Source organism: Tenrec ecaudatus, chromosome 10 (assembly GCF_050624435.1).
Source record: "Tenrec ecaudatus isolate mTenEca1 chromosome 10, mTenEca1.hap1, whole genome shotgun sequence".
In the NCBI taxonomy this organism is placed as follows: domain Eukaryota; kingdom Metazoa; phylum Chordata; class Mammalia; order Afrosoricida; family Tenrecidae; genus Tenrec; species Tenrec ecaudatus.
The window spans coordinates 99,165,851-99,192,165 of record NC_134539.1 but is presented as its reverse complement, the minus strand read 5'-3'; the positions used below and the strand labels follow the sequence as shown (position 1 = coordinate 99,192,165).

Here is a 26,315-nt window from a genome sequence, read left to right as displayed (position 1 = left end):
CAATCCCCGCCCAACCGCGCCCCGCCCACGCCGCCGCGCCCCGCCCCGTCCACGCTCACTCCCCGCCCCGCCGCGCCCCGCCCTCGCCGCCGCGCCCCGCCCCGTCCACCCTCCCCACGCTCACTCCCCGCCCCGCCGCGCCCCGTCCCGCCCACTCCCCTGCTCACTCCCCGCCCAACCGTGCCCCGCCCACGCAGCCGCGCCCCGTCCCGCCCACGCCCCCCTCCCTCCGCCCGCTCCGCCCCGCCCCGCCCACGCCGCCCGGTGACACTATGGCGCCCGCGGCAGGGCTCTGGGCGCCCGCCCTGTGGAGGTTGTGCAACTTGCTCATGGCCGCCTTCTTCGCGCTGGCGGCCTACGTGCAGGTCAGGCGAGTGACGGGAGAGGGACCTGGGGGAGCAAGCTGAGCTCCGGGTGCCGCCCCTACCCGGCTGTATTGTATCACCTAATAAGCCCGCAGGGCCACCCACCGAGGCGAGGACAGGAATTGGGATCCCTATGGGCTTTCCCGCCTTAGGGGTGCTCCTTCATTCTCCCTCCTCCTCCTCCTCCATTCTCTCCCTTCCCCATCCCCTCTCTCCTCTCCCCTCCTCTCCCTTGTCCCGCTCCCTTCTTCCCCCTCTCTCCCTTCTCCCCTCTCTCAAACCTGACCGGCCTCTCCTTTTCCTCAAGTGCCCCACTCTGGCTCCAAGCCCCTGTTACTTTGAAAAGAACCCTAACCTTTCCTAGTTAATATGCACCCCGTGGTGCGAGGGAAAACAACTCAGTGCCTAGGAGGAGCAAGTGGAACCCTCCAGAGTCCATGGACCCTCTCTGGTCTGCTACAGGACCCTCTTCAGAACAGCCTCCTTTCTTAATCTAGAGTACCCCGCACGCCGCTCCCATACCTTGTCTAAGTTTGACGCATCTGCTTCCCCAAGCCTGAGCAGCGCCTTTGGAACATGGGAAGCTGTAGCTAAAGCCATTTGTCCTGTGCAGCCAGGAGCCCCTCATCCAGGTGGTCTGCTAGAGGAGGCTTTGTTCAGATGGTCTGCTCCCGTGTCTTTGGCGGTGTCTGGCACGCACGGAGCTCCACGCATGGTGGCTGGAGAATAGGGCAGACCCGGTGTAGGAATGGCACTTGCCACACAGCTCTCGCTAATACCGCGCTGTTTTGGACTTTCAGGTAAATGATCCCGATGCGGAGCTGTGGATGGTGAGCGAAAAGAGCATATAATTGAACCTATTTTCTCCCTCCTTTCTGCCTTATGTGCTGACAGACTTAGAACGCAAACCCTACCCTAAAATGTGATGGTTGGGGTGGGATGCTTAGAGCAATCGTCCTTGCATCTGTGCCCGCGTGTAAGTTTGGGACTTTCCGGAGACACCAAAGCTTTGCGTGATTATTGCCACTTCTTAAGAGGACCAAGACATAAGTTGAACATGCCTCTTGAGTTTCTAGCCAGAGCCTCCAAGAAGCATTCGACCAGGAAATGGCGATCTTAAGATCTATGCTTCTGCTAATTAAGTGAATTATATTTATAGAAAGTAATTGAAGACCATGAAACCATTAAATACTAGAATGTGTTTAATAATCTGGTTTGGGCCTTTTAGAGGGGGAGATAGCTCCACCTATTTCTGGAATACCTGGATTTTGACCAAACCAAACTCACTGCCATCAAGTCGATGCCAACTCATAGCTACCGTATAGACAGGGTAGCACTGCCCATGTGGGTTGCCAAGACTAACTTTTTTACAGGGGAGGAGACAACCCCATCTTTCTCCCAGGATTTCGACCAATGCCATTTAAAACAGACGGTATTGGTATCTGTAATACACTAATAAGACTGTAATATTAGTGGCGAGAGTCTTATATTTTAAAATATGGCTTAGATCAGGAGCACCTTATTCCTCAAGGTAATATCCTTGCTTTTCAATATTTTAGTGGGACTTTGTGTAGCAGATTAGCCTACTGCACTGTCATTTGATCTCTTGACTGTTGCTTCCATGAGCATTGATTGTGGATCCAAGCAAGGTGAAATCCTTGGCACTTCACTGTTTTTCCCCATTTGTCATGATGTTACCTATTGGTCCAGTCGGTCTTCTTTAAGTTGAGTAGTAACCCACACTGAAGGCTGCAATCCTGGATCTTCATCAGCAAGCGCCACAAAGACCTCCTCAAGGTCAACAAGCAAGACTGTGCCATTTTCATGTCACAGATTATTAATACCTCCTATCTGGACCCCCTAACTAATGTCTGCTTTCAATCTCTTCCACTCCTAGTATACTTCTTACAGATCACTTCCTGCTTCAAAAACATACGTCCTTTCTCAAGACCTTAAAGTTGAAATTTCCCAACTTGGCACTCAGTGCCCTACCACAATATGGCCTCAAGCATCCCCATGTGGCCTTTAAAGCCCAATCCACCGATCATAGTCACAGTGCCTTTCCCTTAGAATTCCTGTAGGTCATTTTCTACCCAAGCTTCAAGGCCTACCACAAATGCTATTTTATCCAAAAAAAACTCCCAGCCTTTTTCCTGTGAGTGCTGACTATCCTTGTTCTGAACGCATTTTGTCACACAAGCACGTTCCTTGCGCAGGAGGATTGGCTCTGTACGTTGCAGCAGAAAGAGTGCTGATGAGACAGGGACAAGCTCTTCCTTCTTCACATCCTTTGGGCCACCCAAGACGGAACCTTCTGTCTGGCAGACCTATAATGTTCTTTCAGTGAATGAAAGGACGAATGGATTCGTGCATGCATGAAGACTAAGCTACTGGGCCCTGGTGACTGGTACTATTCCCTGCTGTACCTTGTCATGGGGCATACTTCTGTCAGTGATGTATAGCAGCCAGTAATGGAAGCCCTGACGGGCAGTAGATAATAAAAGTACAAAGAGTATTTCACTTAACCAGGGCTCGCTCTGATAGCTTCAACTGAACACCTTTTTTCATGCTTTATGTGCAGCTCCAAGCCTCTCCGCCTCAGAAAAGCATGCCTCAAGTAGGAAGAAACAAGACAAGAGCAAACAAATATCCTGTGATTTTCCTTCTTTGATCAGGGAGGACAGGGCTTCCAGTTTATGTACACCAAAACTCACTGCCATCAGTCACTTCCGACTCAGAGCAACCCTGTTGTCTGGGATCCATTCTGATTGGTCAGCTCTCACACATATTGCTTGTTAGAGACTTTGAGTATCAAACTGCTTGTAAAAGACTTGTTCAAAAAAGGGGTGGTGAACATCAGGCCCAAGAAATCCTCAATCCTAGCTAACATCACCAAAGAGAAGCAGTTCCAGCCATGACATTAGGGGTGAGTTTATTACATGTTCAACCAGTAGGAACTGAAAATGGTGTTATAAATATCCCCATGGCTTGTGATATAAAAACGTTTCCCCACCCCTCTGCTACAAGTTGGTAAGTTGACATAAGACAGGTTGATACTTAACATCTTCAGTATCCTTCCCCTTGGAGCTCTTTAGAACATGACTACCCGTAGCTGCCAGAGAGGCTGGGACAACAAATCAGTGCTTTCAGGTTTTATAGTGGCCGATGGACAAGGAGACAAGAACTAGGAATGGCCGCCATGGTACTTAATGACTGTGGCTGAATGAGACTAAGTATAGTAAATAAATAGTATGATATCCTTGGTGGTGTTTTTTTTTTTATTCACAAACAAAACTATAAAAGACCATTGTAAGTAGTTTCTATGGAATTCATTGAGTGTGTGCACTCTGCATTGTTTTAACTTGTATATTAGAAAACAGTAGGAACTCTGGTGGCTTAGTGGGTTATGCATTGAGCTGCTAACTACAAGGTCTGGTTCAAACCTACCAGCCACTCGGAGGGAGAAAGATGAGGCAGGTTGTCTACTCCTGTAAAGATTTAAAAGTTTTGGAAGCCCCGGGGGGTAACTCTACTCTGCCCTCTAGGATTGCTATGAGTCAGAGTTGACTCGATTGTAGTACATTTTTTTTTAATTAGAAATCAATCTTTCTGCCCTCAGTCTTTAGAACTTTATTTTAGGATAGAGAAATCATTTAAATAAGGATGAACATGTTATAATTGCCATGAGAAATCATTACTTAGTCTAAAAGTTGTTTTGTTCATGCTTACAATGCACTGAAACGAAATTGAGGGGCTGCTAAGCACAAGGTTGGTTGTAATCTGTTAATGACATATCTAAAGGGTTCATGCCCTTTATAACAAAATGTTTTCTTATAAGGAACCCTTCTAAATATTGCATGATGTGAATGACATCACTCTTTACTACACAAGGGGACTTCCAAAAGTGTGTGGGGAAAGCCTGTCTTTTCATTACATTTTTCAAAAACTCTTTGAAGCCCCTGTGCATGTATATGTCACATACACACACACAGGTATATGTGCCCAAAAAACCCAACCCACTGCCATGGAGTCCGTTCTGACTCACAGCGATGCTATATAGGATTTTTGACACTGTAAACTGTATGGGAGCAGACAGCTTCATCTTTCTCCCAAGAAGCAACTGGTGAGTTAGAACAACCAACCTAGCAGCCCAGTGCCTAATTCACAATACCACCAAACTCACACGCACAAACACATATATGTACACACTTACTTGTACGATGAATCCATTGAGAATTTCATTTTATAAAATAAAGTTTAGCCTGTCATTTTCTAAAATGAAGTTTTTAGTGGATTAATGTCAGGGGAAAACGAACCCTTTATTGCTTTAAGCGTGGTTCTAGTTGCTAGAAATGCAGACCCTTAGTCCCTTCCCTCGACTTCCAGGATCAGCACCTGAATTTTAACAAGCTCTCCAAGTGATTCATATTCACCTTACAAAGCTGGGAATGGCTGACCTCCAGGGGTATGATCATGCACCTTTGGGAGGTCACCTGACTTGCAAATGCCCACGTTGGCCAGTATTCCAGTAATCACTAGGGATGGGATAGGAAAGGTGAACATGGTCTGCAATCCGAATGGTCTTCCTCCCCAGTGTCAACATGGACGTGTTTACTGTGGAACGAATCACTTAAAATGTCCAGTTCTGACAACTTTTGGATAAACGAAAGGGCCCTGGCAGGAGCCGCATAACCGATGTAGTGAAGCAGCTGCCTTTTGGGGACAATCCTCTTACTGCTTCAAAAACTAGCCTCCCTCACTTGCCCTCTGCTTTCCATACATGAGGTCTGGGGACAGGGCCTTTTTAGAGCCGGTTTTAAAAATCCCAAACTCACCAGCTGCTCCACAGATTCCCAAAGAAAGAATGTGCCTGCTCTTCTGATTGGGTATATATGCTCTATGCATTGTTACTATACGTTCTGTGGTCTCACGGAGAGGGAGTATTGATTGGGTGAGACCCAATAGGGCTTTATAGCTAATTGTGGCTATTCCAAACCTACATTTCAAAGAGAATTCTTTTTCTTGTATAACCAAGGAAAGCGAATTTGGGGGTGGAAGTTGCTTGGGAAAGACTGGGAGGTCAACATGTCTTAAGACCCTAACTCTATGATCAATACTGAAGGCAGTGTTGAAGGAGCCCTTTCTAGAACAGCCTACAGTCTCGATAGGCCCACCTAATTTCCCCTTTCTGTGTTAACAGGCGGTATACATAATACCTGCAGCCCTGACCCTTCTTGTTGCCTTGAACCCACTTGTGACAGGTATGAAGCTTGCATTCTGAATGGAGATAGAACAAAGCAATCCCCTTACCTTCACCATTGTCTGCTGACCCCATGAAAAGGGGTGCTCCAGTGGCCTCTCCTTTGGTGTCCTCTAACATGGTCCACTGTTAGTTGGCATTGAGTCAGTTCTGACTTATGATGACTGTTCCACACCCCTTTAAGTTAGCATTCTTATGCTCTGCATCTGTAACTTCTACCAGAAAAAGAGAAATGTGGGGTTTTTTTTAACGTCATTTAGGAATAGTTCATATTCATGGGGACTAGTATTCCTAGTGGCCCGTTCTCCACGTTTCTTTACAAGTTTCCATTCACAGGGCTTGAAATATTTGAAGGATGTTGGGAAAAAGACAAATGGTTTGACTGGTTTGGGGGAAACATTTCTCTTAACAAGTAGGCTCCTTGTCTAGGCCCCTAGAACTCTGGCTCTATTATTAAAGTGCCCCTGTCCAGACTCTCTTAGTTGCACGCAACAGAAAGCTCAATTGAACTGGACTTTAAGCTGAAAGGGGAATGTTCTGGCACACTTACCTGAAAAGTTTTGAGGTATTGCTGGCTTCAGGCATTGATGGACACAGTGCTTAAACTTCATTGCACCCCTCAGTTCCACGGTGTCCTGCACTGACTTTACTCCTGAGTACAGAGAACTCATTCTGCTCGGGACACCTCCACCAAACTCAGAATTGAGTTGATGGCCCCCGGTTGGTCATTCCGAGCCAAGTCACTGTCCCTAACGGGGTCCAAGTACACTAATTGGCCTAGTTAAGGTTTAGATTGCTGGGACAGTGGACTGGAGTGAAGGAGGGTGGTGGTGGATCCCTAAGGAAAACCAGGGTCAATGTAAAGGAAGGAGAAATGCTGGTCATTCAAAACAATAAATGTCCACCTAAGTTTATAAGTCATGCTTCCTATTATGTTGTCCCGGGTTGGCGGGTGGGAGTGGGCATTTTTCCCCCTATCTGAATATCTTTCCTGGAAGCAGATGATTCCAAAGCAAGTCAATAGAGAGTCTCAAGATTATTTTTATTCAGCTTGCGATTCCATGATTCACATGGCTGGGATATCTTTTTCCCCCTTCCCCAGGTAACTTTGTCTGGAAGAGCGTCTCGGCAGTACACTTATCAGTGTGCATTGTGTGGGCTCTCAGCTTGGGATACTACCTCTTGCTTCACAGCCAACAGAGCATCTTACACGAGGAAGAAGGCAGGTAAGCAATGCCTCTTGCTCTTCTGGAGGGGAGTGTAGGACCGAGACACCTTCTGTCCCCTTAGGATGCTTTATCTGTGCATGATGGTGACTCAGCTTTACAACTGCACCATGACGCATGGGCAATGCAATTCCTCCTTTGTAAGCGGAAGCAGCTAGGGACATGATAGACTCAGGATCTGAACCCAGAATTGCCCAACATACTCCAGTACTACTATCACAGGTCATTTATCACAGTTACGACATATCACATTTCTATTATCATCATGAGTTGGACTTCGGCTCCCTTATGACTAGTTAGGATATGATACAGTATACCCAGTCCAGTCTCATAAGATCGATGCTGTCAGCTTCTGACTCTGTCCTGGTTTGAGCCAAACGCCTACTGATGTGATCATCTCCCTCAGAGGTCAGTATTCTCAGTCTCTCTGGGAGCCTTGGCCTGGAATGTCTCATGCCAGATCCTCCTTTGCCCTGCCCATTTTCCCCCTGTCTTCTCACCTCATTTTTCTACTGCCTCTTCCTTTACAGCCTCCCTGCCATCACTGGAAGCCCTTCCTATCCCATTGCTAATGCCTGCCTGCAGCCCACATTCAAAGATCTAAAAGCTAAGCATCCCTCCAGAGGTACCACTTCATTTAGATCCACACATTGACCACAGTGGGAAGCAAGTCAGGTTCGTGATGAAGGTGGGGATGTAAACCAGATAGGTTGAATTACCTTGAGCCTAAAGCTCACGAGTTGTGGTGCACTCAAGGTGCAGCATACAGTGGTGGTTTGGCTGCATATAACTGTTTCTAATGCTATGTAAAAGATACATGCTTATGACAACCATATAGAGGGGGGATAAAAAACAAAAAAAAAAACAAGTCCACTCGCATCAAATGAACTCAGTTCCCTGGGAGAGGTCGATCAACCACTCGCAGGGACCCTATACAGGGTTTATGAGGTTATAAATCTTTACAGGAGTAGATTGCCTCACCCGTCTCCCTGAGCGCAGCTGGTGATTTTGAACAGCCAGTCTTGTGGTGGGAAATCCAACACTTACTCAAAAGCACCATTAGGGCTCCCAACAAAACTCCATAACCAAACTCATAGCCATCAAGTTGATTCCAGCTCCTACTTACCCCACACTACCCATGTGGGTCCCTAAAACTGCAACTCTTTATAGGAGTAGAAAGCCTCATCTTTCCCCTTCAGAGCAGCCAGTGGCTTCAAACAGCTGATCTTGTGGTTAGCAGCCCAACATATACCCTGTATGCCACCAAGACTACAAAGTCAAAATCAAACTCACTACTACTGAGGCAAGTCCAGCTCGCAGTGACTCTATACAATAGGACCAAACAGCCCCTGTTGGTTTCTGAGACTGTAACTCTTTATGTGAACAGACAGCCTCCTCTTCTTTATATTTTAAAATCATTTTATTGGGGGCTCATACAACTCATCACAATCTAGACATACATCCATTGTGTAAAGCACATTTGTACATTCATTACCCTCATCATTCTCAAAACATTTGCTCTCCACTTAAGCCCCTGGCATCAGCTCCTCATTTTTCCCCTCCCTCCCTGCTCCCCACCCTCCCTTTTTTTTTAAGCCTCATCTTCTCACACAGAGTAACTGTTGGGTTTGAACCACTAACCTTGTGGTTGCAGCTCAATGCATAGTCCTACTATGCCACCAGGTCTCCTATAGAAGCAGCTACTCACCCAAAATCACTAGTGATTTTTAAGAGATATATAAGCCCCCAAAATATTACTAATGATTTTTATAGTTATTTTACTTTATTATTAATGGGGAGTTAATTAATATATCTTATCATTCCATAGTTCAATCACATCAAGCAGTATTGTACAATTGCTACCACAATCTGTTTCCAAATATATATCAAAAGACAACAAAACATATAACACAACTTCAAGAGAGTGGCTCTCAATGACATAACACAGCTGAGATACACCCTAATATAAGCAAATTTTTTTCTGGGTCGCACTACTTCTCCCAGTAAACTGAAGTGATTTATCTGTGGTTTTCTCTCCACTCCCCACCCCACCCTACTGCCCATCATTGCTCAGCTAGGGAATGGTCATGTATTTCATACCTGTCTCACAGGATGAAACTTATATTTTCATATAAGGCTTGAAAGAGTCTGAATAAAGTAATTTATAAATAATGGCAGATACTTTAGATATTGAGGAAAATCTTGCAAACATGCCATAGAAGTCAGTGGACCCGCAGAAGGAAGGGAGACAGGTGTCTCGCGTGCGGCCATTGAGAATGTGAAATGTGCGCTGTTTTACAGGGAGCTCTCCGGTCTGGTGATCATAGCGGCCTGGATAAGCCTATGCCAGAGTTCATCAAAGTAAGTTTTCAACTCTTTAACTAAAAGCAAATGTCTTCAAGCTTGGTACAATCAAGTAAGGAAGTAAAAATATTGAGATACAAGTGAAAATAAGACTCTTCGAAAATCAGTCTCCTAGTGGTGATGGCAGGAGGGTAGAGGGAGGGTGGGGTGGAAAGAGGGAACCGATTACAAGGATCTATATAATAACGTCCTCCCTGGGGGACGGACAACAGAAAAGTGGGTGAAGGGAGATGTCGGACAGTGCAACACGTGACAAAATAATAATTTATAAATTATCTAGAGTTCATGAGGGGAGGGAGGGGAAAAATGAGTTGATGCCAGGGGCTCAAGTGGAGAACAAATGTTTTAAGAATGATGAGGGCAATGAATGTACAAATGTGCTTTACATAATTGATGTGTGTATGGATTGTGATAAGAGTTGTATGAGCCCAAAGAGGACCTGATGCAAGGGGCTTAAGTGGAGAGCAAATGCCTTGAGAATGATTGGGGCAGGGAATGTATGGATGTGCTTTATACAATTGATGTATGTATATGTATGGATGGTGATAAGAGTTGTATCAGCCCCAATAAATTGTTAAAATAAATAAATAAATAAATTTTAAAAATAAATAAATAAAAATAAAACCAAAAAAAGAGTTGTATGAGCCTCTAATAAAATGATTTTAAACAGAAAAGAAAATCAATCTCTTCTCTCTCTCTATGGAACGCTACTAATAGCTGATTCTAGTTTTCATGATCACTCATATTGTTATATGGACCCCACTCTCTTTCGTGGCTTAGTATAATATAGCTACCACCCATGGAGTGTTCTTTGGAGAGAAGGAAAATTTTCTCAAAATTTTATCAGACTTAGAAAAACATGAAGTGCAAACAAACAAAGACGGAACGTGTGTGTAAATGTATATAGATATTAACTTATTGCATGATCATAATGATGAACTTGAGGTTTAAATGTGTATAAACTCACTGTCATGAAGTTGACTCCAGCTCATAGTGACCCTGTAAGAACTTCCCACTGTGAGTTTCCAAGACTGTAACTGTTTATGGGAGTAGAACGTCCTTTGTCCCACGGAGCAGCTGATAGTTTCAAACTGCTGACCTTCTTGTTAGCAGCCCAATGCATAACCACGACACTGCCGGAAATGAAATACACAACAACAATAGCATGTACATTAGAAGAGCATGCATGTAATTGTAAGTGCTGCAAGTTCCCGGGATTGTCTGGGAAAGTATATTAGGCTTATATTAAAACCCATGGTCATCAAGGTAATGGCAGCGCACAGGCTTTGGTAAAACAAAGATTCCTTCTGTAATCCCAAGCTAACTCCTGGAATAATAGATGAGTGGTGTAGACACCAGGAAAACAAAGAGGGGGAGAAAAGACATGAACCAGATGGAACAAATATAAAGTAAATGTTGCAACAGATCTGTAAACCCAAATATTACCAGTCATTAAGGAGCCCTGGTGACACTGTAGTTAAGGGCTGAGCTGTGTTGGTTTGAAACCACCAGTTGCTCCGTGGGAGAAACAGGCGGCATCCTGCTTCTGTGGCTGACAGCCTTGGAAATGATCTCCACTCTGGTCATTATGGGTTGGAGAAATCTCAACAGCACACAACAAAAACAAATTGGTGATTACATCAAATGCAAATAGAGCAAGTATTCCAATGAAGAGATGAAGATCTTATAGTTGGTAAAAATATTAAAAATCCAACTGTACCCTGCTTACAAAAGATATCCTTTAAATATGCAAAGCGGGGGTGGGGCTGGGGAGAGCTTCTAAAAGTTCATGGAACTTTATCATTATCTTCTCATTCCACTTTCCCATGACCTTTTTGAAGCCCCCTCTTACATATACAGAAAACTAAAAGCCAAAATGTATTAAAAGCATCCTGCGTGTTGTGTAAACTCTGAAACATAAGAGTCAGTGTAGCGATTTTCACAACAAAGTAGACTTTAAGGCAAGAGTTAGAGATAAAAAGGAAGATATCTGAGTGTTTCTTTTTAATTTCTTTTCAATTGATATTTTGAAAACTTTCAAACATATGCAAAAGGAATTAGTAGAATGAATCAAATATACCCACAGCACAGCTTCAACATTTATTGATATATGTCTAGTTTTATTTCTTCTATACCACTATCCACTTCCCGTTTACATATTATTTTGAAACAAATCCCAAACATTGTATTGTTTCACCTATTTGTCTCTGAAAGACAGCACTTGAAAAGTAACCACACTGCTATCATCACACGTAACCCACAGAACAATTATTCAATGGCACCAGTTTCCATGTTAGTGCTCATACGTCCCCAGCTGTCTCATAATGGTTCTTCCTCAAGGCCATGTATTATAGTAAGCCCAAGCCATTGCCATAAAATTATTGAAACCTTTATTCAACAAAAATATCAAAATGTGAAGCTACTGTTTCCTAACATATCCTCCATGGATGTCTGAAGACAGTGATTCCATCTTCTAACTCTTCCCCCAAAGAATTCTGTGCTCCTTGATTTACACTATGTCTTTGTCTGGGTACTTCAGAGAAATAAATGCACAGAAACTCATGTATAAGAGAGAGTTTTTATAAAGGGTAAATGCACATCAAGAAAACATCCCAACCCAGTGCTGCCCAAGCCCACAAGTCCAACATTAACCCATATGTCCAACACCAATCCACAAAGTCCTCCTCCATCTCACAAAACAGACGCAATGACACCAACTGCAGGAGGAAAGCCGAATCAGTGAACGTGTAAGCATCTCAGTGCTGGCAGGGGTCTCCACATGGCTGCTCCAGCACCCAGGGCTGCATCGGGGTAGATCCATGTGGCTTCTCCTTAGGGATGTCTTGCAGGAAGTGAGCCTTGCTAGCTGAAGCAGAAAACTGGCTAAGGCAGCTGCACCCAGGTCTGATCCTCACAAAGCAAGAGACCAGAGAACTGGAAAGGTGAGGTTCACCAAGCCATTTATCTCCCCGCCCTTCAATTAACCCCACATGTGTTTATTGGCCAGGTTGGCATAATAAACTAACTACCTCACATTATGTCAAAATCATTGCTTTGACATCCTTAAGGAAAGTTTTAAATGTTCTTTTGAGTTTAGGGAACAAGTAAATGTCTGAAGAGGCAAGGGGTCTAGGGTAGATGCGATAGATTTCCAAACAAATTCTCATAGGACAGTCCTTTCTCACCTCTAAGAATGAGCAGGCATATTGCCTTGATGGCAGAAAATTTCTAGGTACAATTTTCTAACTTTCTTCTTCTCAATGCAATTCTCAGTTCTCTTAAAACTTGTTCATAAGAGGTGCCCATGCTTGTTGTATGTCCCTTGAAAAAAATCTATCAAGATTCGGAATCCCTGCCTCAAACACATCAATATAACCTCCTGAGCTGACCTTTCTACCTTGAATTAATTGGCCGAGCAGATCCCCTTGTAAGTCACTCTTTTGTTTGAACCTGTCTTTGGAAGGCACCCTTATGAGATGAAGCTAAGAGTATTAGTGAGAAAGCTAGTCTGTGGCCATCCAATGATTGAAGACATGTTTAAGCAGGCTGTGTTTAGAATAAATTTTTTTAACTTGACCTCATATTTCCTGTAAATTGGTGGCTAGAGCTAGAAGCTTAGTAAGATTCTGGTATTATCACTGTCATTATGTAGTCAACAATATTTCATGGATAATGTTATATACTTCCAACAGAATATACATAACACATGTTTACTTCTCTATAAAGTTAGCAGTGTTTGATGATCATTGATTAAATCTATGCATCCATTTAAGTTACAGCATGGTCATATTCCAATGCCATCATTATACTAGAAGAACTCACTGTCACTGAGTTGGTTGTTGGGTCTACACCTTTTTAGTAGGCAGGACTTGGAAATTCACACACACACAAATAGGTGTGGAGGCTTCAAAAATTTCACAGAAAAATGGGGAAAAAAAACCAATGGAGCGTGTGTGCAATGAATATGTAAGCTAGTTACTCCAAACCAAATTCACTGCCATCGAGTCAATTCTGACTCCTGGAGATCCTATAGGGAAGAATAGAATTGCCCCTGTGAGTTTTCAAGATGTCTTTCTCCTGCCAAGCAGTGGGTGGTTTTGAACTGTTGACCTTATGGTTAGTAGCCCAACATGTAAGAACTACATCATGAGAGCTCCTAGAGATAGATATAAAGGTAAAGATAGAGCAGAAGAGGAATGCTCTGGTGGTGTAGTGGGTTACGTGTTGGGCTGCTAACCGGAATATCAGTGGTTAGAAACCACCAGCCACTCTCAGGGAAAAAGAAGAGACTTTCTAATCCTGTAAAGATTTTAAAAAATCATTTTATTGGGGGCTCATAAAACTCTTATCATAATCCATACATACATCCATTGTGTCAAGCACATTTATACATTCGTTACCCTCATCCTGTAAAGATTTACTGTCTCAGAAACCCACAGAAGCAATTAGTTCTATTCTGTACTATTGGGTCAGAATTGACTTGATGAAACTGAGTTTTTGGTGTGTGTGTGTGTACATACATACATACATATACACAAATACGTGTATGTGTAAAGGTAAAATATTTCATTAGTTCATAGTGACCCTAATAATTCAAATTCAGGAATGTAGGTTTTTGTAAAACTCTATCCGAACTGTTCAATCATGCCAAACATATCAAGTGTCAGTGACTTCAACACACTAACGCAGGACCTCACAATCGCAGGACAGTCATAAAAAAGAATTTACCGCCATCCAGTCAATTGCAACTCCTAGCGACCCTGTAGGAAAGTTTAGAACTGCCTCTGTGGGTTTCTGGAGTAGAATCCCTCATCTTTCTCTTGTGGAGAAGTTGGTGGGTTCAAACTTCTTGCGATTAAGAGCCCAACGTGTAAGCCACTGCGTCACCAGATCAATTACCAAAAACAGGGTTGTGGTTTGTTCGTGTTCTTACTGTCTTTGTCAGAGGACTTGGGAGGACATGGTTAAGTTCATGTATTTCACTTTATATTCCATTTCTAGGGATCACCGTAGTTTTAATGCTAAGTTTAAGATTCTATAAAAATTATCTTAGACCGGATTCTCTAGAGAAAGAAAACCTGTGAAGTATAAATTGAGAAATTTACTGCAAGGAAATGACTCACCAGATTGTGAAGGCTAGCGATTCTCAAATCTCTGCATCGGGCTGGAGGCTTCTCCTGATGGTGGTAACAACTGCCGACTATAAGGCTCACAAGCCAATGCATGACTATGACACCACCAGGGCTCTCTACTGCAGAGTATTTGTAGGGTGTAACAGCCAACCTGAAGAGCTGGCCTTCCACTTCATAGCCCAGTGCTTTTACCCCTGCCTCACAAGGGCTCCTTTCAGTATTGAAAGACAACCCTTATTGCTCTGATCGCTCCATACTTTATTACACCAGTTTTTTACTTTTATATTGTATCCAGTCTTTTGTTATTTAAAAATCATAACTAACATATTTTTGTCTCGTGTGTCTTTGGGATAGCTTCATAGAGTTGAGATTACTAGGTCAAAATGAAATTGCATCGCTTATTTTACCACATATTCTCAAATTCCCTTCCTTATAGCTGATACATGTTATAACCCTACCAACAATAGTTAGGGCATCTGTGGTGGATAAGGGGTACCAGTGGTGGCTGGAAGTCCCCCAAAGTCTTAGCCACAGAGTCCACTGCCAACAATTAAATTTTTACTAATCTAGAGTTGATAAATAGGTAGCTCACATTTCTCTTAAGAGCAAAAAATGAATACCTCTTCACATGTCTTAAGAGTCATTTTCATTTTTAAAGCTTTTTATATAGTAACATTAAGTTTTGTGATACAAGCTGAAAATAATCTTTGCAATTTGTCTTTATCCTTTAATTTTTCTATGTTCTTTTATAAAAATAAAGCTTTTGTTTCCCTTGTTTAATGAAATCAAATGTATAAATCCTTTGCCTTGTTGCTTCTAGCTTTGCAGTCACAGAAGTTTCCCTTCCTCTCAAGATGCACAGCAACGCTCTCACACTTCCTTCCAATACATATATGACTTCTGTCTTTACAATGAACTCTTTGCTTACCTCAGAATTTATCCCGGACAAATGAAGACTAAACCCCAGGTCATCTGTTTTCCACACAGCTATAGGGTTTTCTTAATACCACTTACTAATCAATGGCCCTAAGAAGCCCAAGAAAAACACTTGACAAGGACAAAAGGTTCCATTCCTCAGGAAATATAGCAATTCTAACTTGTCCTGTACCTCATAACATAGCCTCAAAATAGATAAAACAGAAATGTACAGAACTAAAAAGAAACCTTGAAAAATCCCTGACTGGCTTACAAGACATTAACACACTTCTTTCAGCCACTAATAGAATAGACAGAACCCGCCCCCTTTCCCCAGGCCGAATCAATAGAGATATAGATGTTTTGAATTAAGAACAATAAGAAATTTGATCTATTACATATGTATAGGGCATAAGAAGGGCAGAAACTTATGTTGCTGTTTTTTCTTAGCTTCTTTTCAAGTATGCAAGGTTAGCAGTCCAAAGCCACCAGCCACTCCACGGGAGAAATAGAAGGCTTTCCACTCCCTTGAACAGTGACAGTCTCAAAAACTCACAGGAGCAGTTCTACCCTGTTGGGTAGGGTTGCTGTGAGTTGGTATCAACTCAAAGGTAGCGAGCAGTAATGTTATTGGATAGTTATAAAAAGAATAGATGTTGGGCCTGAAAATAAAATGCAACCGATTTCATAGGATTCAGACCCTCTATAGTATGTTCTCTGGCCACAGTGCAATTAAGTTAGAAATTGTTAACAAAAAGATGATTAGAAAGTCACTGTATGTTTGAAAATCACTTCGAAATAACACTTAGGTCAAAAAAACCAAATACAATGGAAATGAGAAATTCTGTTGAACTGAATGGTAAGGTCATAACACATCCAGATGTGTGCGGGGCAACTAAAACCCTTGCCAAGAAGGAAATGTATAACTTTAAATACATATATCTGAAATAAAACACAAGGAAGACCGGAAATCAATGAGCCCAGCTTCCATTTCAAAAAGCTAGGCACAAACGACAACATATTAAGACCAAGAAACAAGAGTGGAAAAAATAAAGAAATGAACACAATGAAAAAATCAGCCTAAAAATAAGAATTAACGACGTCACCAGGGCTCTTGGTATAAACCTTTGCTACTAGAAAATGATAATTAATAGAACCGAGAAGAGGATAGAAATATTCAGATCTCTATATAGATCTTGACCTATGACAAAAGTGACCCTTAAGGGTAGCAAAGAAAGGCGGTCTTTTCAATAAATGATGCATATGAGATCATTGAAGACACCCTGGCTTGGTGAGGTGCACCTTAATCCTCAAAGCAACATCTGTGTTCTTTAATACTTTAAGAGGTCTTGTAGAGCATTTTTACCCAATGCAATGACTTCTTGGCCGCTGCTTTCCAAGGGTGTTGATTATGGATCTAAGTAAACTGAAATCCTTTTGTTATTATTATTAATCATTTTATTAGGGGGTTCTTACAAATCTTATAACAATCCATCATTCAACCATATTAAGCATACCATCAACATTTCCTAAACATTTTCTTTCTACTTGAGCCCTTGGTATCAGCAACTCTTTCTTCCCCTCCTTTCCCCACCCTCCCACCTTCATGAATCTTTGATCAATTATCTTATTGTTGTTATTTCCTGTATTACATTGTCCATTGTCTCCCTTTACCCAGAGTAAAATGGAATCCTTGCCAACTTCATCCTTTTCTACGTTTATTGTGATGTTGACTATTGGAGCAGTGCTTTAACCACTGTAGCACTAGGGATCCTCAACTATTGCCCTAGGAACTAAAGTAACACGAGGAGAAATAAAAGTCACAAAAATTTAAAAGAAAATTATAAAATGTATACATATGATTTCCTACATAGAAAATCTACAAATAAATTGTTAGATTCAATCATTGAACTTGATATGATTGCTGGATACTAGGTCAATATGCAAAAATCAATTGCATTTCTGTGAGTAAGTACAACATGATAACATTTTATACCATTTCTAATAAACCAAACCAAACTAATTCCATCGGGTTGATTCCAACTCATAGGACAGAGTAAAATTGCTTCAGAGGGTTTCTGAGACTGTCACTTGTTATGGGAGTAGAAATTCTCATATTTCTACTGTAGAGTGGCTGCTGTTTTGAACTGCTGACCTTGCAGTTAGAAGCCCAGCGGGTAGCCACTGCCCCACCAGGGCTCGTATCATTTAGCATCAAGAAATACCAACTACTTAGAAATAAGTCTCCACGCAAAATCTCTACATATAAGAAGTTATTGAAGTAATAATAAAGAAAATTTAAAAAATGGATCCAGGAATAGGTTTGGGGCTCACACTAAATCCTAGCTCCAACTTAAGAACAATTGGTTCTTACATCATGGCCCAACTCAATACTCACCCTCAGGAAGGGAACAAAGAAGTTACCGGTGCTGTAGCCAAATGTGGTGAAGAAATTAAATAGTACCAGATAAAACAACATCTCCAAACAAACAGTGATGTCAACTAAGTCCACATGGAAGAAGTCCACACCATCATCAGTCATCGAAAGATTGTAAATTGTATAATTTGAAGTGAAAGGAGGGAGTGGGGTGGGAGGGTCCAGTGGGGATGGTGAGGTAAGCGGGAGATAATGTCAAGGAGTCCAGGAAGAATGAGAATGCTTGGAAACTGATTGTGGTAGCAGTTGTGCATTTCTGCTTGACATGATTGAATTGTGGAACTATAGATATGTATATATGCAGTATTTGCTGAAGGACAAAGTCCATGAGAGTTAGGAAAAGAGGCAAAATAGAAATAGGAAACAGAGAGTAAGTCAGATATTATGTTACCTTATGTGGGTTGCAATTAAAGACATGAAACAAAATATGTATGCATTATTGAATGGAAAACTGATTTGCTCTATAAATCTCTACCCAATAAACACTAAAAGGTTGGCAAAATGTGCACATATATGTACAAGAAGACTATGGAAATAACCCAAATGGGCATCAATATAATGCATACAATAGAATATTGTTATACAATGGTATACTGTATAGCCATGAAAATAAACAAATTACACCTCGTTATAACAACAACGATGAATCTCATGACATGATTTTAGACTTAATCAACTAAACAGAAGCAAAAGAATAGACAAGATTTCATTTATATAGAATTCAAAAGCAGACTACCTAACCCATCATGTTAGATATCAGAGTCAAGGTTCTCTTTGGGGAGGAGAGAATGGATTCAGATTGGGCAGACGTATTATAAGGACCCGTGGAATGCTGACAAGGTTCTGTTTCTGGTGATTACCTGAGCGTTTACTTTGTCATTAAAGTCGTTGGAGTTATATGTTTGTTTTATTAGTTTTGTATGTTATACTTGAATTTAAATATTAATGGAAAAGATGACACTATAATGTGATTTACCAATTTAATCTTTATACTTATTTCCAATAAGCAATCATGATTTCTATTGGTAGTTCTTATTTACAATTTTTTTGTGTCTTTATAGGAATCCATTTGGTGGAAGAATTCAATTGACTATTGCTATTACCATCTCTCTTTTCCCACTCATCATATGGGGCTACATATATATTAATGAAGATATGCGGTCCTCCTGGCCAACTCACTGCAAGACAGTAATTTAAATTAACTCAATCTTGTTCTTAAGATGTATATTTCCCAAATATACATATACATTTAAAAAATAAATACTGGACTGTAAGCTAGAAGTTTATTTCATGTATCTTAAGCTAATACTTGAAATGATTTGTTAAAAATAATTTAAATTCTAACAATTAAAAATAAATTTTTTTAAATCATTATATTGTCCGTCTCGGACAACTCTGATCACAATCCGTACATCAATCCCTTATGTCAAGCACATTTTTACATTTGTTGCCACATCATTCTCAAAACATTTTCTTTCAACTTGAGCCCTTGGTATCAGTTCCTCATTTTTGCCCCTCTCTCATGAACTCTTGATAATTTATAGATTTTTTTTTCATGTCTTACACTGTCCAACGTCTCCCTCCACTAACTTTTCTGTTGTCTGTCCTCCAGAGAGGGAGTTATATGTAAATCATTGTGATCAGTTCCCCTTTTCTCCCCCCACCTTTCCCTTTCCCTCCTGGTATCACTACTCTCATTATTGGTCCTGAGAGGGTTATCTGTCCGGGATTCCCTGTGTTTCTAGCTCTTATCTGTATCAGTGTACATCTACTGGTCTAGCCGGGTTTGTAGGTAGAATTGGGATCATGATAATTGGGGGTGGGGTGGGAAGGAAGTACAAAAGAACTAGAGGAAAGTTGTATGTATACTGCACCCTGACTGGCTCATCTCCTCCCTGCAACCCTTCTGTAAAGCGATGTCAAGTTGCCTACTGATGGGATTTGGGTCTCCACTCTGTACTACCCCTCATTCACAATTATATAAATTTGGGTTCTCTGGTGCCTGATGCCTGATACCTGATCCCATCAACACCTCGTGATCACACAGGATGGTGTGCTTCTTCCATGTGGGTTTTGTTGCTTCTCAGCTAGATGGCCGCTTGTTTATCTTCAAGCCTCTAAGACCCCAGATGCTATATCTTTTGATAGCCTGGCACCATCAGCTGTCTTCACCACATTTGCTTATGCACCTACTTTGTCTTCAGTGATTGTGTCGGGAAGGTGAGCATCATAGAATGCCAGGTTAATACAAAAAAGTGTTCTTGTGTTGAGGGAATGCTTAAGTTGAGGCCCAATGTCCATCTGCTATCTTAATACTAAAACCTACAAATATATACACGTAGATCTTGTTCCTCATCATCACATATAAATATATTTACATAAGTACATGCCTGTATTTAGTCCTCTATAAGTGCCCTTTGCTTCTTAGTTCTTTCCTCTATTTCCTTTTACTTTTCTCTTGTACCACTATCATGTGCAGCCTTGAGTTGGGTTTCAGTAATTCCTCTTGGTTACATTGCCTTTGATCAAGCCTTACCAGGCCTCCTACACTCTCATTACCATCGATTTTAGATCACTTGTTGTTCTCTTGTCCCTGGGTTTGTTAACACTGCCTTCGTTTCCCCTGCCCCCCCTCACATGTCCCCCTGAAACCATTGGTCCCATTGTTTTCTCCTCCTGATTGTTTATCCCGCCTATTTTAGGTAGATAGACCTGCAGAGATAATACTATGTACCAGAAACAAAACAGCAAAACTAAGCAACAAAAGAAAAGAAAACAACAACAAAAACCAACCACAAAAAAAGAAAGAAAGAAAGAAAAGCCCATAAGTAGTTCAAGGTCTGTTTGGTGACCTTTAGGGGTATTTTCCAGTTGAGTCTCATTGGGTGCCACACCCTGACTCCAAAGTCTGTTTGTTTTTTTTCAATCATTGTATTAGGGGCTCATACAAATCTTAACACAATCCATACATCAGTTGTGTAAAGCACATTTGTCCATTCATTGGCCTTATCATTCTTAGAACAGTTGCTCTCCACTTAAGGCCCTGGCATCAGCTCCTCATTTTTGCCCCTCCCTTCCCACTTCCCCCCTCCCTCACGGACCCTTCATAATTTATAAATTATTATTATTTTGTCATATCTTACACTGTCCAACGTCTCCCTTCACCTACTTTTCTGCTGTCTGTCCCCCAGGAAGGAGGTTATATGTAGATTCTTCTAATCAGTTCCCCTTTTCCACCCCACCTTCCTGGTATCTGCACTCTCACCACTGGTCCTGGAGGGAGTATCCATCCTGGATTCCCTGTGTTGGAGATATAAACAATACCCTCCCCTTGAGTGGGTTAGTGCCCTGTTCCCCCACTGCCCTTGTCTTATTTTTTTCTCCCCTCCCACCTCCTTTTTAATTGGTTACCATATGTATCCCTGGATTTGGTCTGGTCCCTGCCATACTATCTGGACCTCACCCCAGAAATGTTTGTATATAGTAGCTTTTTCCCTATGCCCCTTTTGCATTTTTAAAACTTACCTCAGTGGACTCATGTTTACTTCTCCTTTTGTGCTTTGCTTACTTCACTTAGCATAATTTCCTCCAGTTCTTCCCATGCTACCACTTTGTATGGTAGGTAGCTCAATTTGTTCTCTATTGCTAAACTTTGAATGACAATGCCCTGCTCAGTGACTGCCTCTATCGCAGCAGGGGCAAAGTCCCGTTTCCTTGCACTCTTTTCCTGGGTCTTTTCCACTGTGAATTGTCTTGTCCTTTTGTAATATCTGCCTGCAGTCTCTCTGCTAATGTCCTACTGTTCCACATGTATAGCACCTCCATTTAGGTCTGGTGTAACTTGCCAAAGCAGCAGCCATGAGGTTGGCCCTGTGCTCATCTGACCCTACATCCTGACCTTGCATATCCTGATATAACCTAACAGTGTGCTCTGTTCCTTGAAAGGGCATATGGCAGCTTGACATGATATATTTGAGTTCTCAAATGCTAATGTAAGAACAAGATTATCCCCTGCCCCTTTATCTGTTACATTCTTGTGGACAGCATCCTGCAACCTGGATATAAAATCTATATAAGACACATCATTCCTTTGCTTTACTGTCATGTAACTTGGCCGTCTACTTTCTGATGGTATTCATTTCTCCCAGGCCTTTAGACAGACTTCGCATACCTGTGTGAAAGTCTGCTCATCCAATTTTAATTGTGCCTCAGTTGTGATGTAGTTCTTATCTCCTAGCAGTTGATGAACCTCTATATCTATGCCCTCTTCTGCATTTTTGCATGCTTGTGCAAGAGCTGCTTCGTTCCACAGCATTTGATATTGCAAAGATTCTGAAGGTGAAAAAATACTTTCATCAGAGCCTTCCAGTCTGCCGGGATCCAATATTCCATTTCTGCCAGAGATTTGACCATACCAAGTACAAGTGGTGAATGTGAACCATAACCAGACTCTGCTTGTTTGAGATCTTCAAGTAGCTTAAAGGGAAAGGCAGTATATCGCCATTCTTGATTCTCTTCCGGAATGCTCGTCAGGCCCCCTGTCTATAATTCTAACAGGATAAACCATTCTGAACTCTACATCTGCTTCTTGAGCTATACTCTTCTCCACCCACGAGAGCAAAAGTGTCTTCTTATTCCCTGACTCTTTGCCTCTCACTTTCTGAGCCTCACCTTCTATGTTAAATCTCCCCGTTTGCATTTCTTTGGATCTAATCTCATCTCTCCCTCAGGCACTGACTTGTTTGATAGTATTGTGATTCCCTATGCTATACTCTGGTGGGGCAGATGCTTCTACTCTGCGATCTCTTTCGGATTCAGACTTTATTTTCTCAGCTATGCCTAAAATAGTCTCATCTGCCTGATACTCATTCTGCCTGTTTCTCACCTGATTTAAGTCTGTGGACCTTAGAGGCATCTCACTGTTCTGCTGGTCTTGTTCCTTCGCTCTCTCTCTCTCCCTGAAGAGGCTCCAACACTGTTTTAATCTGCACCCACAGTTCCCAGGTCTCCATGGGTATGCTCTGTCCTTCCCTGTGAGCTTTTCTTAAATTAATGGCTACCTTATCCCATATCTCCATATCAAAGGTTCCTGACTCTGGAAAAGAAGGATTGAATTTCTTTACCACTTGAAGAAACTCTTTCATCCTCTTATTCATTGCCACTACATTTTGTTTCTTCAAGAGGTGGCAAAAAGTGATATCATACTCTTTATCCTTGCTCTTTGCCTGACCCATATCTCACTTGAACTAAAAAAAATAAACTCAAAAGAATTTTTTTCCCAATTCAGCCTCACTGACCGATGCAGCCATACGATTGTTACACAGGATATAACTCAAAAGAGTTCTTTTCAACTCACTCTATCACCAAATAAATAAGTAAAATTGTAAAAAAAGAGTTCTTTTCCTACAAGGCCACACGTAATGGGCACCATATGTCAGAGTAATCCAGCCCCTAACACATCATCACAGGTCCAATAGGTGCAATTGTACAGAGATAATATGTAAAGATTATAGTAAAGTCATAAAGAGCATGAGAGATAGAAGTGAGATTGAAATAATGGAGGCAGACAGATTTCAAGGTAGCATGCTCACCTCAACCCGGCTTGGTCACCCACATGGAGAAAGGGGGTGGGGAAGGAGGCCAAGGGGAAATGGAACAGAGGAGGAGAGGGAGCCCACTAGAGTCCAAGGGAGGAGCCAAGAGAGATGTTTATTGATAACCCAGGCCTATATATTTTTGGGGAGAGTACAAGCCCACCAATTACAGGTAAAGACATACTTCACAGGAAAGGGTTGTGCTATAGGTAATACAGTAATGGGAGGCAGGTGATCTAGAAGTATTCACACAATAGGAAGAGGAAGGGATTGTGGGTATACATATGACAAGATGGGAAGATACTAGATTCAGGATGGCAGCCTAACATTGGATGTCACTGAGCAGGTTTGACCGGTTCTCTGGATCTCCATAGAAACCATTATCAAAGCCCCCCTACAGGAACCAAGCTAATGGTTGCAAGCCTTTAGGGAGAAGTATCCCATTGTTCTTAACAGCAAGGAGCAGGCCTACCCTGGTCAAGCAACTGGCTGCCTTCAGGGAGGTAGCTTGACAATCATCATTAGCTGCAAGCAGTGTCCTAAGTCTAACATATTTGCGAGAGACAACTTGGGAGAAATCTTTCTGTTTCCCACAATTAGAGGCTCACAACTCTTATCACAATCATTCATACATCAATTGTGTAAAGAACATTTGTACATTCATTGTCCTCATCATTCTCAAACCACTTAAGCCCCTGGAATTAGTTCCTCATTTTTACCCGTCCCTCTCCTCCCTCATGAACCCTTGATAATTTATAAATTATTATTTTGTCATATCTTCAACTGTCCAGTGTCTCCCTTCACCCATTTTGCTGTTGTCCGTCCCCCAGGGAGGAGGTTATATGTAGATCCTTGTAATCGCCCTTTCCACCCCATCCTCCACAACTGGTCCTGAAGGAATCATCTGCCCTGGAGTCCCTGTGTTTCTAGTTCCTATCTGTACAAGGGTACATCCTCTGGTCTAGCCAGATTTGCAAGGTAGAATTGGGATCATGATAGTGGGGGAGGGGGTAAGGAAGCATTTAGGAACTAGAGGAAAGTTGTATATTTCATTGTTGCTACACTGAACCCCGACTGACTCATCTCCTCCCCACCACCCTTCTGTAAGGGGATGTCCAATTGCCTACAGATGGACTTTGGGTCTCCACTCTGCATTGCCCACCCCCCATTCACAATGATGATTTTTTTGTTCTTATGATACCTGATACCTGATCCCTTTGACACCTCGTGATTGCACAAGCTGCTGTGCTTCTTCCATGTGGGCTTTGTTGTTTGTGATCTAGATGGTCGCTTGTTTACCTTCAAGTCTTTAAGACCCCAGATGCTATATCTTTTGATAGCTGGGCACAATCAGCTTTCTTCACTACATTTGCTTATGCACCCGCTTTGTCTACAGTGATTGTGTCATGAAGGTGAGCATCAAGGAATGCCAGTTTAATAGAACTAAGTATTCTTGCATTGAGGGAGTGCTTGATTGGAGGTGTGTTTCATTCTTGACATCTTTCCACCCTTAAGTCAACGCTATCTTGGGGGCTGTTTTCTCTTTGTTGTCCTCTGGGTGGGGTTTTTCTATGTAGTGTTCTCTTTATTTGTGCTCAGTGAGTGCTGTTCTTCCCACACTGGGTCTGCAAGGATCTTTTGTAGGACTGGGTTTCTTTTAACGTAGTCTTTGAGTTTTTCTTTCTCTGGGAATACTCTTTCTTCTCCATCTATCTTGACAGATAATTTGGCTCGATAGAGTATTCTTGGGTTTCCATTATTTTCCTTCAGTTTTGGGAATATATTATTCCACTCTCTCCTCTTCTACATAGTATCCGCTGATAGATCTGAGTATATTCTTATGTGAGAACCTTTCTGTGTGATTGCTTGTTTTACCCTAGCTGCTCTCATGATTTTCTCCTTTTCCTCAAAGTTGCATAGTTTAACTGTTATGTGCCTATGATATTATGCAAGATTGAATGGACTAGCAAGAGAGAGGCCCTATCTGACATGCTCTGGAAGGCTTTTCTGATTGGTAATGTACAAACTCACTGCCAATGATTGGGTTCTGACTCTACAAGACAAAGTAGAACTGCTAAATGAGTTTCTAAGACTGTAAATCTTTATGGGAGTGGCAAGCCTCATCTTTCTCCCTCGGAGCAGCATATTGTCTTTAAGTGCTGCAGCCCAAAATGTAACCCACTATGCCACCAAGAATACCATAACATAGTGGGAAAAGCACTAAAACACAAATTGAGACGTGTGAGTGCTAGTTAAGCTTCATGGCTGGTTCTGTGATGTTGGAAAATATATAAAGCTCCTAAGGGATAGTTCCTGTCTAGAAAATAGGATTAATACCAGATCTTCTTAACTTCACAGAGTTGCTAGTTTAAAACTTGATAGCATGGAAAAACATAACATGCTTATGAAATTATACAGTGGTGCATGTCATTGAAATGGAGAAAGGCCGCATGTGGGCAAGATATTAGAAATAAAAGGATCAAGAGAAGGTGATGCTCCTGTGTTCTTACTGCTCTGAACTGCTAACTACTGACAACTAAATGAGGAGCCCTGATGAACCTCACAAGCAGACATGTCTAGCAGGGAGGGAGAAAGGGGGAGCTGGATAGAATAAAGAAATCGGAAAGGAAAGAAGAAACATTAATTGTATTCTAAATGGGAAATCTGACTCAAATCTATACACATTTTCTGTTTTTGTTTTTAAATGAATGTCACAAGTAACCCTGAGAGGAAGAACGTTTTAGAGCTACAAGGTCAAGTACAGCAGCCACATGAGGCTCCTGAGCTGTTGAAGTGTGCTGAGAGTGACTGAGGAAGTAAAATTTTCATTCTTTCACTTTAATTGTAACTTGATGTTTGGAATACAATTCAGTTATTAGGAAACTTTCAAGTGGGTTGAGAACAATGTGTCTATGTGACTCTGTTTTGGACTGTAAAATTGAGAAATCAAGACACGGATCAAGTATTGCTAAAGAAAAATGTCACGTCCAAATAAAAATAAGCTGAGTTTTGAGGATGTAAT

At 41.8% G+C, this 26,315-nt stretch overlaps 1 protein-coding gene across 2 annotated transcripts; it reads left to right on the top strand.

Annotated features, from left to right (window-relative positions):
* Nucleotides 1–251: 251 nt before the first annotated feature.
* TMEM220 (transmembrane protein 220) lies at nucleotides 252–26,315 on the top strand. Of its 2 annotated transcripts, XM_075561066.1 has the most exons (6): nucleotides 252–365; nucleotides 1,166–1,195; nucleotides 5,566–5,626; nucleotides 6,728–6,851; nucleotides 9,153–9,212; nucleotides 18,761–26,315. In XM_075561066.1, exons 1-6 carry the CDS (start codon nucleotides 273–275, stop codon nucleotides 18,894–18,896), a joined length of 504 nt encoding a protein of 167 aa, XP_075417181.1. In that variant the 5' UTR covers nucleotides 252–272; the 3' UTR covers nucleotides 18,897–26,315. The 2 variants fall into 2 exon arrangements, with proteins under 2 accessions (XP_075417181.1, XP_075417182.1); XM_075561067.1 differs by lacking the exon at nucleotides 1,166–1,195 and having other exon boundaries at nucleotides 262–365.